Genomic DNA, 14,929 nt, shown 5'->3' with positions numbered 1-14,929 from the left:
CGGTGAATATTGCGTGTGGACGGAAGCTTTTTTGCGATTGAGTTTGCGTTAATCCTATGCGTTTAGCCGTATGGGCCATCGTGGGGCCGGGGCCTTAATAGCCCCATCTATCTATCTATCTTATCTATAACAATAGTCTTCATTTACAATATAGACAATAGGCATACTTTTAAAACAACATACATCTATTGCAGTTATGATGTCATAATAACATACAATTGTATAAAACACAATTTGCTTACATCTTTGTTCTCTTTTGAGAATCAAACAAAAGTGAAATGAACTAAATTGCTGAATTGCTTTTAATTCACTGGCAGGAGCGACAAGTGAGGAGGAGCAAAAAGTGAACAACGAGGGAGAGATTGAACAAAGAGAAAGAGTAGAGGACAGAGAGAGTAATGAACAGGAAGAAGACATAGAGACTAAAGAAGATAGAAGAGAGGGTGCAGGTTATGGAAAGGAGAGAGACATGGAAAATGAATGTTGACAATGTTTTGTGATCATTTTAGCTCTTCTGCATGTCCTGATCATTAATAGTAACAATCAACTGATTCTTATGCATTACACTTTCAAAAATAATTTATGCTGACATTGTCAGCCCACTGACATGGTTTGAAATCAATATATTATCCAATGTGTGACCCCCCACAGGACTTAAAAAGCACCTAACTAGATCATGAAAATCCCAAAAATCTCGGGGGGTATCCTCCGAACCCCCCTAGCATGTTTGGACCTCGGTATTTAGGAAATCCTGGATACGGCCCTGCGTGCAGCCCTAATAAACATACAAACTGCATTGCTCTAAGTTTCTCCAGCGTCCTGCTGCTTGATTCTGCTGGGTTACGCTCTTAAGGTAATGGTCACTGCAGAATTAATTGCAACCATCCAGCTCATTTTACTGGGAAAAACAACCGTGAATGCTACTTCTACTGTCACGCTACAGCTTCCCACACACACACATTTTATTCATTCTGTAACACAGGTCTGTTTTTCATTTACCTCCACTCAACTCTTTCCATAAGCCTTAAGTCATCTTTTTGAGAGCAAAGGCCTGGGTTTGAAGAGTGTCCACAGATGCTTTATGTCTCACCGTGCACTGTATTCTGACAATGGTGGAGTAATGACTTTCAGAAAACATAAAGCTGTTTCTCATTACAATGGGGGTTTGTGTTTTGTAGCTCCAGTCATTGCTTCCAACAGTTCAATACAGCATTACATTTATCAAAGTGAGATGAGATCTGGAAATGCAGAGGTTGATAAATAACAACAAATGTTTGCTTTTCTAAACAACTTGACCATCTGAAGTTTCTTTCCGTTTGCCTTTCAGCAGGTAAAAAGCTGTTGGACTGCTTTCAAATGCCTGAAAATGTACTCCGAGTATCCTTCAGGCTAAGAAAAGTGGCTATGATTATTTGGATGGATCTTTAAAAAGAATATACAACATTCACCTGTCTGTTTGTTATCATATTGTACATTCAGTTCAATGAATTCACAAATCAAACTGGTTTTAAGGCTCTTGCTGTCTCAAACTAATTAAACTCCTTGATACGTCTGTTTTACTTGGCAGTTAAGGAGCTTTTTCAAGTGACGAAAGTAAAAATAAACTCAACTGTTGCTAAGCCACAAGCCTGTGTTGAGCTTGAGAGCTTTTGAGGTTGTGGCACGCATCCAATCTCAGTCTGATCGGAAACACACGTTTCACTGTGCCAATAAAACTATAGGAGTTCATGTTTGGTTCATTTGCTGTGACGTCAATCCATCTTTTTTTTTACCTCAAAGCTTGGAAAACACTGAGCGTTGTCCTATTTAAAGATCTTGAATGCAATCTGTAGTATTCATTATATTACAGGAAATTGCCGCTTTGTCATTATCATGTAAACTGCCATTTTCAATTAGCATTTAAAATTGGAGCAACTTTCAAGTTACATAATCTCAGGCGGTGTTTACACGAGAACAAAACGGGTTGTATCTGCTACTTTTCTCTCGCGTATAGACCTTTCGTTTAAACCGGTTCAAACGAGGCCGTAACGTCTTCTTCGCTGCTTTTGGTGTATTTATGTACTACAGCGTCTCTAGCGCTTACAAGTGGTCTCGTGCGGAAGTACAGCTCCACTTACAGGCCCGGCATACGTACTACAGCGTTTCCAGTGGTCTCGTGCGGAAGTACAGCTCCACATACAGGCCCGGCATACGTACTACAGCGTTTCCAGTGGTCTTGTGTGAACGGAACCGTTAAATGAGCCGAATGCGTGTGAACGGAAGACTTTTTTTTATAACGAATTTGGTCCGTTTGCGCTCAGGTGTAAATGGGGTCTGAGTCCCTAATTGCTGCCTTGACGTGGAAGTTGTTGGCCTTACTCATACAGGGATGTCCTCATAACGGATACGATGATGTCATGTCCATTGTGTCCAGGAGACCACAGCAGATATGATTATGGAAGAGCTGGTGACCGGGCTCAGATCTTCTGGGGGGGGTTTGGTGAGCAGCAGGTTTCCACTCTGATGGTAAGTCAAATTAACTCAGAGATGGATTGAGCTTTTGCGACGGCACATAAAAACTCTAATTAGATCATTTGCATGACTCAGAAGCAGCCCTGGTTTGAAAGAAAAGGCCCGAGCTGGATCCACTCCTGTAATTTGTACTGATCGGTTGATTGATTTTATGACATTTTATGCCACTATTGATAATTGAACTTTTGCCTGTTCATTATAAAGGCTGCATATCAAATGTCAAGTATTAGACGGTTATGAGTAATGGAGTTGAAACATTACTGGATTACTTGATTAGCTGATTGCCGGAATAATAATCTCTAACCATTTTTGATACAATATTAATATGTAAAGTCATTTTTACATAGTCCAATAGTATAATGTACTGCCTTTGTTTCTTTACGTGATTGTAAGTTGAATATATTCAAGTTTTCAGCTGCTGGTCAGGACTGTCTTTCAGAAGAAAATGTTTCAATATTTTCTGCTATAAAATCCATTCATCAAAGACAGACTAAATAAATAATGCAAATTAGCTGCAGTATCAAATTAACTAACAGAACAGTAGCCTTAAACCCTCTTGACTGGGGTCACAAATGTAATTAAAACAATGTGTTTGTGTAATAAAGCCAATTGAAACCCTTTTTTTTTTAAATATGTTAAAATATTTTAAGATATTATTCAAATTAGGCTGCAAAGATACAACTATCCTATTATATTTTTCTGCCATCCCAATCTGACATCTGTATTCCTTTAATCTAAGCATGCTTCATTTACTCATAGCCTTCTTGTTATTGTAGTAAAAGTGAAACCTAATTTGAATAACAGTTCATTTTTTTGCATTTCCTATCACCAGTTCATGGTGCATGTGCACATCCGCAGTCACTTCTGAAACTGGACAGCGAGTCCCACCCATTTCCTGTTGTTCCTTAAAAGCAAAGTAGAACAAATTCTATTAAGAAACATTATTAAGAAACGTTTCAAAGAAAGGATATTAAAGGTTTGGAAAAAGGACATCTTGTAAAACAGACCCTCCTTTCAAAACGTACAATCATTCAAGATGAAATGAGTTTTTTGATGAGAAGGGTTTAACAGTCTTTTTTAAGTAAATGGTTCCTGTCAATAACATTTTAAAGAAGCTCTTAAAATGTTCACACTGTGACAGCTGCTTTCCTCCATTTTGGGATATTTGAGTGTTATTTCTCAAAGAACCGGCAGTTCATTTTCTCTGGTTGAGATAAATATCCACGATTTTGAAGGGTTTATTATTATGAAAAAAGACGTAGTGCCCATCGCTTCCATATCCAGCTGTCTCTGTCCGGTGTAATATTAGCGCTCATGAATACGCTCAAGAGCCTGTCACCTACACTTCGCATCCAATTAATGAACAAATGTGTTGCTCTCCCACACACAAACATTAGTAGGCTATCGAATCAGTGGATTATTTGTAATAACTCTGTCGACTCTTCCCACTGACTGTTGATGGTTGAAAATTGCAATTATCTAGCTGGCCCATCATCCACCCATGAAGGAAACAAGAGAAATCTATATGGCTCCCTAATGAGCACTGAGCACCGTTGCTGCCATTTGATTAGAGACTTAATTGTGATAATGAACAAACACACCCAGCATCGGCTAAAACGGTCTTGCAAGCATTCAGCTAATTAATGGCTATTTGCCCACTGATGTTGATGAAGGGGGAAATCACTAGGGAGAAACGTCCCCCCGTCAGCCCAGAGAGAGGTAGACAGCACTGTGTTGACCATGAAAACGGTCTGGTAAGCTTTTGCTCTGAAGCCATTGTCCTCACTCCGGGGGGGAAACCCGATCCCAGCCAACAAAGAGCTCTACATAAAAGATGATGCTGTCTTCCGGGAATCCGCCTAAATTGTAGGTCAAAAGCTTGACAACATTATTCAGCCGTCTGAAAAAGTAGGTTTGAAATGATGTCACAACGGGATAACAACAATGCAGACAGGCGGATCTGAAAAGACAGGAGCCGTGCCGCTCACACTGGTGATAGTGCAGAGGAGGGGAGAGCTGGCAGAACACTGGCAGTAAACTTGCCTGGGGCTGCAAGTCTTCAAGAAGCAGGGGGGGAAGACATGGGGAGAGAAGACAAAGAGGAAGTAGGTGTAACCGAGAGAGTGCGTTCTTTTCTTTTTTTTTTAACTAGGAAACTAAAGAGGTAGGGGGTGAAAGTACATGTATGGGGATAAGCCAGGTCCTCCGGCCTCTCTAATGTCTTGCCATTACCCCGAGAACACAGCCACGCAATTTTTCTGACCAATTAGGCAGGCATAAAGGCGGGGGGGCTGAGACTCAGCTGGGGGGCTCAACATAATCTGCTGGTTACATCTAGGCCACTCTTTCTTTCTATTTTTTCCCCTGTCTCTCTCTCTCCACTTCTTTCCTATTTGTTGAATCTGCCTGAGCAGCGAAGCCAAAGAGAAGGGGGGGAAGGGGGGGTAGAAGGGTTGTAGCGGGGGCAATATCATTTTTGCCAGAAGCAAACAAGGCCATCCCTGGACCTTTCATCTTCTCCACTTTCCAGATCCGTAGCAAACACACTTAAAAACCTACACATACACACTCAAATCATACATGGCTGAATATTGCAACAACAAAAAACACCACAGGCTTGAAAGCATTTGGGCCGTGTGTTGTATGATACTGGCTGTCCACATACATTCACAGAGACACAGCCAATCACAAAAGCTGATTCTCACCGGCTTTCTTTCTTGCAGAGGCAGTGAAATAGTGCAGACTATGGTGTGAAAACATGGTCATTACCCCGTGTTTATTTATGCCTGATAGTGATGTATACACCAGAAGAAAAAGTTAAAGTAAATGCAGAAACTGTGTAGTATTTCAGGAGATTATGATTTATCAAAAGGTCACAGGCACAGCGGGGAACACCGGGGAACTTGATTTTTTGTATCCCTCAGTAATCATCACAGGCCTTCAGAAGCCAGGATTAAGAGGACTTCATACAATGACCCCATTATGTCAGCAGTATGGTTAACTCGAGCTAAATGTGCTTCCAAGGAACTTGTTGCAACATCACAGCAATGGACGAGGGGACTGACAGTGTAAGAAAGATTTCTGGGAGTCTGGATGATGAAATCTGAGAAAAGCGGAAGTCTAAATTCCAGAGAAAACACACGGCCACTGCCAGGAGTGTGCGGCTAGCGCTCGCTCACAGCTCCTCTGTTCGGGAAGGTGGTCAAGTTGTGGACACATCATGGTCCGGGAAGTGACCCTCCTGACGCAATGCCCACTGTCTACAGTAAACACAGAATGCAAACAAATAGACTGGGTCCTGATTAACGATCCTGTAAATATGAAAGTGCAGGAGCAAACAGCAAGAGGGAGCTTCTTCAGGGAAAGACTTTTTTTTACTGTTTATAAGGAAAACATCTGCAGTCTGTTGTTGACGTCACATCATCATAGAAATTGTATACAAGCTGTATGCAACTTTTGAATTGCTCAGGAACATTTACTATGCTTAAATGAACAACACACACACACACACACACCTCTGTTGTTACATTTCGGACGATTAATAGGACCTTATATCTGCGACAGATCTAAAGGCATTGTATTCTCGATGCGATATAATCCTTCCGTTCCCCCCCTTGACCCACCCACATAAATTTCACAATTACACACAAACCAAATTAAACAAACATGTCTGTATAAAGTGGCCTATTTGCAGCTTGTGGTATGGTTATGTGTGCAATAAGTCTGAAATGCACTTGCACAAGAGTCATCTGTAAACAGACACACCTCTTGAAAGCATGCCTCAACTGAGACTCCCCCTCAAGCTAGTGCCCCTACCACAAAGGGAATGCAGGGAGAAAACTGCTGTGGGTGCAAAAAGGATGAAAAACCAACATCTCCCCCCTTTTTCTCTCACATCCTTCCTTTTCCTCTCTCCATTTCACCCGATCACTTACTTCCTGCAGCGATTGCCTGGGGGGAAGGCCTGGTATTATGTAGCTTAATCAGCTTTTATCACCCACTGGAAAATAAGCTTCTCTGCTGGGCTCCGAGGCTTTTACCTGAAATGTCACTGTCTTACTGTTTTTCTAGGAAACACAACACTTCCTGGATGCATTGGGTTTGACCTTAAGAGTCATCTACAATGTTTCAATTGTAATGTAATGCCTAAAGGGGACTGAAAATGGCACACTATGAAGCCCCCAATCAATATTGTAGGTACAAGTGAGCAAGATTTTTGGAGAGGCAGCAATTCTCAAACTTCTGCTTTACACAAAAACAAACTAAGCGTCTTTGGTATATTTCTTTCAAAACTCAAAGAAAATTATAATAATTGAAGTTAACTAGACATGCAAAGTATTCTTTATCCTGCTGCAAAACACACCTAAATAGTCAATGTTACTCATGTCTCATGTCATCATCAGTGTTTAGTCTGATCACCATACACAGCATTAACGGTTCAAATTAAAGTGTGTGGGTTTTATAAGGCCATGGTCTTTTATATAATCTTGCAATTACTGTGGGTTAGAAGCAGGTCTGTACAGGTTTAGACCCTAGCCACACGGAGACGGTAACGAAATTCGATATCAAAAAAGTATTCCGTCCACACGCAATCGGCACCAGAAACATGTCCGTCCACACAAGGACCGCTCGACCCGCTGGAGACACTGTAGTACATATGCCGGGCCTGTAAGTGGCGCTCTACTTCCGCCACAAAATATACCAAAAGCAGCGAAGAAGACTTCACGAGCATGCATGGTTGCCATGGTTGCTCTTCTGTTTATTCTCAGGTTACTCAGTCAACTTGTATCTACCCCTCACTCTTCTGTTTAGCCTCTTCCAAGGGACAAGGGAACCGTGCGTCAGAGTTTCCGTTAGAATTTTTTTCCGCCGGTCAACATGTCCCTTAAAGTTTAAATCTCCCGAAAAAAAATTATAAAAGTGCCGGTCAAAGGTCTTCTTTGTTATTCAACACCTTGGGACCCGTTATCGTTTTAAGTTTTTGTCACACGTTTTAGTCTTGGTGGTTTTCCAAGCGGATCTAAAGACTACGAAGCCAGCACAGCAGTTATCATTTGTTACATCAGTAAAGGAAACGAGAAACTGCTATGTGGTTTTAACAGCTGGCCGAAAACACACTTAGTTTGTGTAAGAACAAGTTACTCAGTCAACTTGTATCTACCCCTCGTTCGAGTCAAATATTGAATGTTCTGTTTCAAATTACACCATGTTGTATTTAAACAAGCACCTCTTTTTGATGCAATGAGTCGTAGCTCGTTTCATTTTGTTCTGCACTGACATGATAAATCATGTTTCTTGGTGGCTTCACTGCAATGTTCTGTATAGTATGATGAATTTAGATATCACCAGGGTTTTGTCCGTTTTGTTTTGAAGGGTTCACAACTTTAGGTTATGTGAAAGAGAAAAGTAGGAAATAAACTTCTGAAGGAGAGTGATTCAGAACTGCTTTTACAGTGAAAGTACAACACCAGGTGGTACACTCATCACTGCCTTTTATTTGTTATGGTTAGCTGCTAATGATGTTAACAACATATGAAATCTCTCTTCTATTGCATTCACAGTTTAGCCCTGGGTTAAACCCTCGAAATGCCAACAATGTACATGTAAAACACATCTCAGAAAACAGATCAAAAGAGTCCATTTCTTCTTCCGTGGCAGTAAAGGCCTGCATCAATGCCTGCCAGCGAAGACAGATTGATAATATCTTCCTCAGCTGCCATTGACTTGCACAATATGAATATCCAGCGGGCCTCGCTGCTCACTCCCCCTCACAAACGGACCCAAAACCAGCGCTGGGCTCGCACTCCAAACAACAGCCGCTGACATTTGCAAAGCATCCGCAGAGGAGAGGGAAAGCACAAATGTTCCAGCTCAGTGGGAGAGCAGGGAGAGTGTGAGCCATTCCTTAAGATGTTGTTCATCTTCCCTGTCTTTATTCTCACTCAGCAGGCGGCCATTTTCCTGGCTCAGACTGAAGGTTCTTCAGCACACCTGGTTCATACTGGAAGAACAGCGGGGGGGGTTGCGGGGGGGTTGCGGGGCAGAGGGAGGTCACAGTGTGCAGAGCCGGCCAAGAGTGGCGGATTAACGGCAGCGCTTCATTCAGACAGACACCCGGCTCACTGCTCATTACTGCTGTAAGGGGATTTCAGCCGCAGCTATAAGCTCACCTATTTCTGCTGCCTTTGTCTTTGGTTTGTGACAATGTTTAGTAGTATGGGCAGTTACAATATGCACATGCTAAGTACTATTTGATATGTTCCAGTGTATCGTCCTTGCACAATGTAAAAGGAATACTTGATATGGCATCTTAACAACTTCATTTATGGTAAAGTGGCGTTGAGGAGATTTTTCTAACTAGAGGAACATTTTACTAAAAAAGGCTTCCAGCAACAAACCATCTGCTCTATGTTTTGTGTCCTTTTGCTGAACGTGAGAAACTGGCCTAAAGAAAGTCAGGATGTTTTACATTTCTGTTTTTATGCAAATATTTGTTTTAAATCAATTGTTGATCATGATGTTTAGTTTCCTGTTTTTGGAAGCCAACCAATCAAACTGAAAATAAATGCAAATAACCTTGGAGTGTTTCACTATTTTATGTTTAAACATGCAACCCTTAAAGTAAACAAAAAAGCAAACCAACTGCCTTCTGGTTACAGATTAAAAAAAAAGTAGTTAGCACATGAGGTGTGTCAGTTTAGTGAACAAACAAACCAATGATGATTTAACCAAACTATTCCATCATAGTTGTGCCTTTCTTCTTACAAATGTTGTAGATTATACGGTTGCGTGTGTAATGCGTCTCTTTAGGCATGTTTTTCGTAAAAAGCACCGGGGGTTTCCATCCCTCCAGGATACTGCTTATTATTCTGCTTAAAACACAAACACACATCCAGCCCACCATTAAATACAATAACTTTAAACACAGAACAGATGTAGCGCGTTTGATTGCTGTTATTCTACACAAAAGATGCAGGTGGGCATCAGTACTGGATGGATAAACACAGTGACAAGCCTTCCAACTGAAACTGTCAAATTCATCCCCAAGCACCTGATCATTCTAGATAAGCCATCAAATGCACACACAATCGCACACAGTTAGCAGACACGCACACACGTTGGACCAAAAAGCCCTGAAGACTTGTATTGCTCCACTGGAGGAGACTCTGCGGTGAGTCTGTCCTCTCACTGCAGAACACTGAGCTGTCAGCTTTATGTCCTGCCTGCGCTGGGTTCTCTCACCATGTACTAAAATGCATAATATGTTAGGGGTCACGTTATACAATGCACTCCAATCTCATTAAGCAAAGACCCTTATTTGAGTGCAACCTCTGCTAAACATTCAGAGTACAAGGTAAAGAGGAAAGCTTAGACTAAAAAGAGATAGTCTTTAATGCATACTTTCTCTTCCTATGTGGAACAGAGGAGAGGAGATAGGACCCATTCTCTGGTGTCCTCTGCTCCGTGTTTGTGTAGAAGTGCTACTTCTGCATCTAGTGTTTTATTACTGCACTGTGAGTTCTAACCTTAGCGAGTGTAAAAGAATATCAACAGTAGAAAAGGACACTCTCCCTGTTGCTCGTGGAGCATGTTTTTGTGGCTTCGCTCCTGCTATCCGGCCCCTCATGTCGGAGCCAATGAGGCAGCCACGCGGCCATGCAGTGAGCCATGACATCACAGAATTACAAATAGAGAGGCCCTTTGGAAATGACTCTTATCTTCATCCTGCTGAGGACTTTTGGAGGAGAATGAACTATCTACCAGCGGGGAGGTAAACAGCACCTTGGTAACTTTGGCAGTATTTGCTGGTATCCCGGGGGGGGCCTAGCGAGTGGTGGGCTGCCTTCAAATATTTGCCTTGTGTGATCAGACTGTCATTGTCCCTTGTTTCACCCTCACTTGGCAGTGGGTGCACACACAGAGGAAGAAGGTAGGGAGTCTGCTTTCTATTGGTTGGCAGTTTGGGAGAAATGATGTTCATTCACAGTTTGGGGATTGAGGCTCTCAGTTTGCTGGAGCAGACCCTTTCTGTTGGCTTTAGGGGGGGGGGGGGTACCCTTTCGCCACATTCCCTTACAGTGAAAAAAACCACACTGCTATGGACAGAGCTGCTCTGTCTGTACACCTCAACACGAGCCAAGGGTGACACCTAGAAGTTCAATTCTGTATTCATGCTTCACAGAAAAACACATCAAAACATGTTAGTACTGTCAGTTGTAGAACTCTTTGGTGTTACATCTGTAAACATGTACAAAATGAAGGGTCTCAATATGTCAGCCTGTGCTGGCGGCATGAATGTGAAGCTGCAGAAAAGAGAGGAGCCGCCTGGAAACATGCCAGCAGGCTTGAGACAATGGAAGCTGAAGCAACAATAGAACACCACAAAAACGCACATTTGCCTATGGACATGTAATGTAGGTAAGCGGGGCCTCTCTGCTTTTTACCGGCTTAGGAAAAGCTCTTCAAAGAAATGCTATCATCACTCAGCAACTGTAATTGAGAGAGGAGGGCGTGGTGGAAAAAAAAAAAACTTTTCCTCGGATAAATATGACCCCGAGGAGGGAACTTTGCCGAGCTCAGCGGAACAGACCACGCGAGCAAAGGCAAACTGACATTCAGTTAAAAGAGCATCAAAGGAGAATGAGTCAGTGAGAGCTCAGTGCAGGAGGGCAAACAACCTTTAGCCTTCTGACGCCTCAGTTTATCATGTAGCAACTCACCTCCAGATATGAAAGGCACGTGTGTAGTGTGAGAGGGTGACAGTAGGCTGGAAGTGAGTGACAACACGACTTATCCGTGTCACATGCCAAAGCTGAAACCCATCTGGCCAATGGCTGCCCCCTCTGCACCGCCTCCCCCCTCCCCAACCTCACTGCCTTGAGTGGGTACAGATGTGTGATGAGCAGACGCTCTCGAGCCCTTTTTGGACCCACAAGGCTCAACAGCGCCTGGCACACAGCTTGAAGAGGTCATGGCCAAAGTGTCACTGCACAATGTCACATCATTGCAAGGCGATTGTGTGAGGGTGTTAGAGGGGCTACGGCTAAAAGCAGGACATTTTATCATTCGGAATGACGCAATGCACAGCTCACAAAAACAGCAATGTGATATTTCAGATCGCTTATGAAAACATTGGGGTGACATTTTATAAGATTATCTTAAAATGACTGATATTATAGGAAGAAAAGATGGAAAATGATGCACTCTTTCTCGGGAAAGTGCAGATTACTCAGCGCTACATCACACTGTCTCTTCTGAACATACTCCTCTTACTATTCCGAAATTAGACTTCATGTTATCTAAACTACAAACAGCGTAAACAATCAACTCATCTCGATTCCTGACACATTTCTCCATCAACAGAAATTCATCTATGAAAAGCCAAAGACATCGGGTAAATAGACAACTCTGAAATGATTGAGAGGGATTTATTTGTGTCTGTTTGACAGAAGCTTGGCAGACAACTGTCCCACTGCCTCTATAGAGACATTGTCTGTATTGTCAGACAAATCAAATTCAACAACGGAAATATAATTACTTCTTTCAACTCAGCATGGCTGTTTTTTATATCTGAATGAGGCAGATTGTTGTTTATCTGTTATGTTTTGACAGCTTGAACATGCTTCCATTCAAAAAGGACCATGCAATGGAAACTGATTATCTCTATGAAGCAACACACAATGCCTACTTTGTCCACGAATTCGATTGATGGCTGTAATCTGACCATATTTTTGATCAATGCAAAAGATTAAACTCTATTAATTTGGCATGGATAATGTGCCCTTGATTCACCCTCACTCGTGATCATGATACAAGTATTATTGTAGTTCCACATAACCCTTGGGGCTATATATGTCAACTATGCCACCTGAATCTTATACATGTCCCCCCTGTAGGGTCACTGTCACAGCCTTACCTCTTTCACTTTCTCCCGTCGCTCGTTGGTGGTGGGGTCGCTGGTTTGGCCGCCGTCTCTGCCCAGCGGGGGCTTGAGCAGACATCCTTTAAACTTGTTGTAACTGAAAGTATCCAGGTTGTCAGAGGAGGACGCTTTCACCGAGGCAGACTCCGTTATCAACCGGGGCAGTGTGAGGTCCTCCTGGGCTTTCCCCCCGGCCAGCCGCTCCTCGGTGGCCTCGTGAGAGACGCTCGGTTTGCGGATCAGGCTCTTCAGCTTGGTGCTGCTCTCTCCCTTGGCGGGGGTCATGCCCTGCTCCTTGGGTCTCTTCAGGTGCTCCCTGGCATCGTTCTCGGACCCGGAGCCAACAGTGACCGGCTGGGTCTCTGTCTTGGACAGAAAAATGCGTTTTAGTCGCACAGAGTCGGGCAAAAAGAAAAGCGCCCCAAAACAAAGTGTTACTAAACCCGAGAGAAAGAGCAGAAACACGAATTTCTGGGACAGGCGCAGACCCATGCCCGATGCCGACACGCCGGGCAACTTTCGGAAAACCATTGAAACTTTTGTTGAGACGTTGCTTTACGGGATTGTATCCGACACCTCAGTGTGTTGACAGTCTCCACTCTACTGAGGAGCTTCACTGCTGCGTTGGGGCATGTGTAAAAACTAAATATGCCGGATTTTAAACACACCCCCGTGACAGTTGCAGAGGAGCACAAACAGCCAGCGCTGTCTTTATCGCGCTATCGATTGGATCTGCATAAGCGAAGGTCAGGCCTGCCTACATCAACAATCTACCAGTCATTGGCAACACAACTCGAGAGGTTTTATCTACATAACGGGATCACTGACATCAATAGAATGCAGGATTTGGGTTTAGAAATGTGGAACGGAACAGGGCTCCGGGGCTGACAGATAAATGGCACCGGCGTTGTCCTGAAAGCTATATTCAAGAATAACAGGATTACCAGAGCACACGCCAGGCTAGCGAATACATGCACTCTTATAAAATATAATCGCAGTCTGCCAAGCCTGTGAACAAAGTTGTGTCTCGATGCATTATTCCACGCCGTGCAAAATCGTCAATAACACATTGCCCTACGGTGCAAAACCTCAAGCGTGCAGCAGAGCATCTTTTCCTGGTCTCCGTTCAAACCGACTCACGTCTCTGCATTATAAGCACCCGAAATCACATGTAAGATCGCGAGTCGTGTTTTTAGTTTGCATCTATCCTGTACAGCTGCAGGACGGAAACGCGTGTATATTCATGTCGCCTATCTGTCAATCTTCTCCAGTGTGTCGCCTCCGATTCCCCCTCACACTGGTGTCAACACGCCGGGCGAAACAAATCGGCGGATGACATGAAAGAAGGCGGGTTTTTTTGTCCCATGCGAAGTTATCCTAGCCCTGATCCAAAATCCAGAGAATAAACAAATCCACAATCCAGTCTGCCGGGTGTCCAACAAAGACCGACACACCGCCGTCCGTCCGTCCGCCTGCCGTGCCTCCTCCTCCGCCTGTAGTGCGCACTTGTGTCGCTGTGCCGTGGACGTCCGCCTGCGTAAAAAAGCGAGGGGAGAGGGGCTGGAAATGTAACATATAGTGCAGGCAGGGGGCGAGGAGGAGGGGGGGAGAGAAGAAAAACGGTCCGCTGCTCGACAATCCAGTAGGCTGGTCGGATTTCTTGATGGATATTCACAGCGGCTTATCACAACACACTACAGTTAAGCCATGTGGACAAAAGCAGAGAGGTCTGAATGGCTCTGTACATTAGAAAACCATCCGCACCCCCCCTCACGAGGAAAATGAGCTCGTTTAATCCTGGAAAAGCACGGATAGATATCTGCCACGGATGTCTCAACAGTCCTCAGGAATTAAATAAGCAATACAATGAGCTAAAAATAAGAATGTAGTGCTTTCTAACAAGCCCACCATTCAATATTGCATGGGTTATTTTAAAGCCCATATTTGTCTATGGATGTGACCATGTGGTAAGACACACACCTGATGAGGTGTGCATCAATTAAATATATTTTTATTGTACAATTTAACTTTTAATCAAAACGTGTTGTTGGCTATGCTATTCATGTTCTCTTTTGCTAGCCTACTGTATATCACCAGTGTGCCTTTCACTTAATAATCGCGTTTTCGCAATTGACGTTAACGTAAACTCAAACATAAATAAACATAAAACGTGTCCAGCAGGTCGTCTGATTACAATTACCCTGGTTTGGCAGACATCCAACGATTCATCAAAGACTCTTCTACCAAGCTGAAACTTAAAAATAGTAGGTCCGCTATGCATTAAAGAAGATTTGTAACATCTTTGCCGCGTTGTTGCAGCTCCTGATTAGCCAAAATCATGTGCTAGCGAACCTGCAGCGAACAAGCCAAAACTAATGTGGCGACCGGAAGTGACGCATCCACCTGTTGTCTTGTTTGAGCAACACCAAAGTTTTAATTAAAATATTTTACATTTTGTTTAGGTTATTATTGAGTTAAAAGCTAATTTGTTACCCA

At 43.2% G+C, this 14,929-nt stretch overlaps 1 protein-coding gene across 1 annotated transcript in view; it reads right to left on the bottom strand.

Moving 5' to 3' along the window:
* Positions 1–14,094, bottom strand: part of LOC104941998 (mannosyl-oligosaccharide 1,2-alpha-mannosidase IC) — a 206,281-nt gene extending 192,187 nt beyond the window's left edge. The window contains exon 1 of the mRNA XM_010767183.1: positions 12,428–14,094. Coding sequence (XP_010765485.1) covers positions 12,428–12,964 — 537 coding nt within the window. The 5' untranslated portion in view covers positions 12,965–14,094. The remainder of the gene's footprint in view (positions 1–12,427) is intronic.
* Positions 14,095–14,929: the final 835 nt, after the last annotated feature.

The sequence above is a fragment of the Notothenia coriiceps genome, unplaced genomic scaffold (genome assembly GCF_000735185.1).
Source record: "Notothenia coriiceps isolate Sejong01 unplaced genomic scaffold, NC01 NC01_scaffold00004098, whole genome shotgun sequence".
In the NCBI taxonomy this organism is placed as follows: domain Eukaryota; kingdom Metazoa; phylum Chordata; class Actinopteri; order Perciformes; family Nototheniidae; genus Notothenia; species Notothenia coriiceps.
Note: the sequence above shows the minus strand (reverse complement) of the source record. Positions and strands in the feature narration are given on the sequence as shown.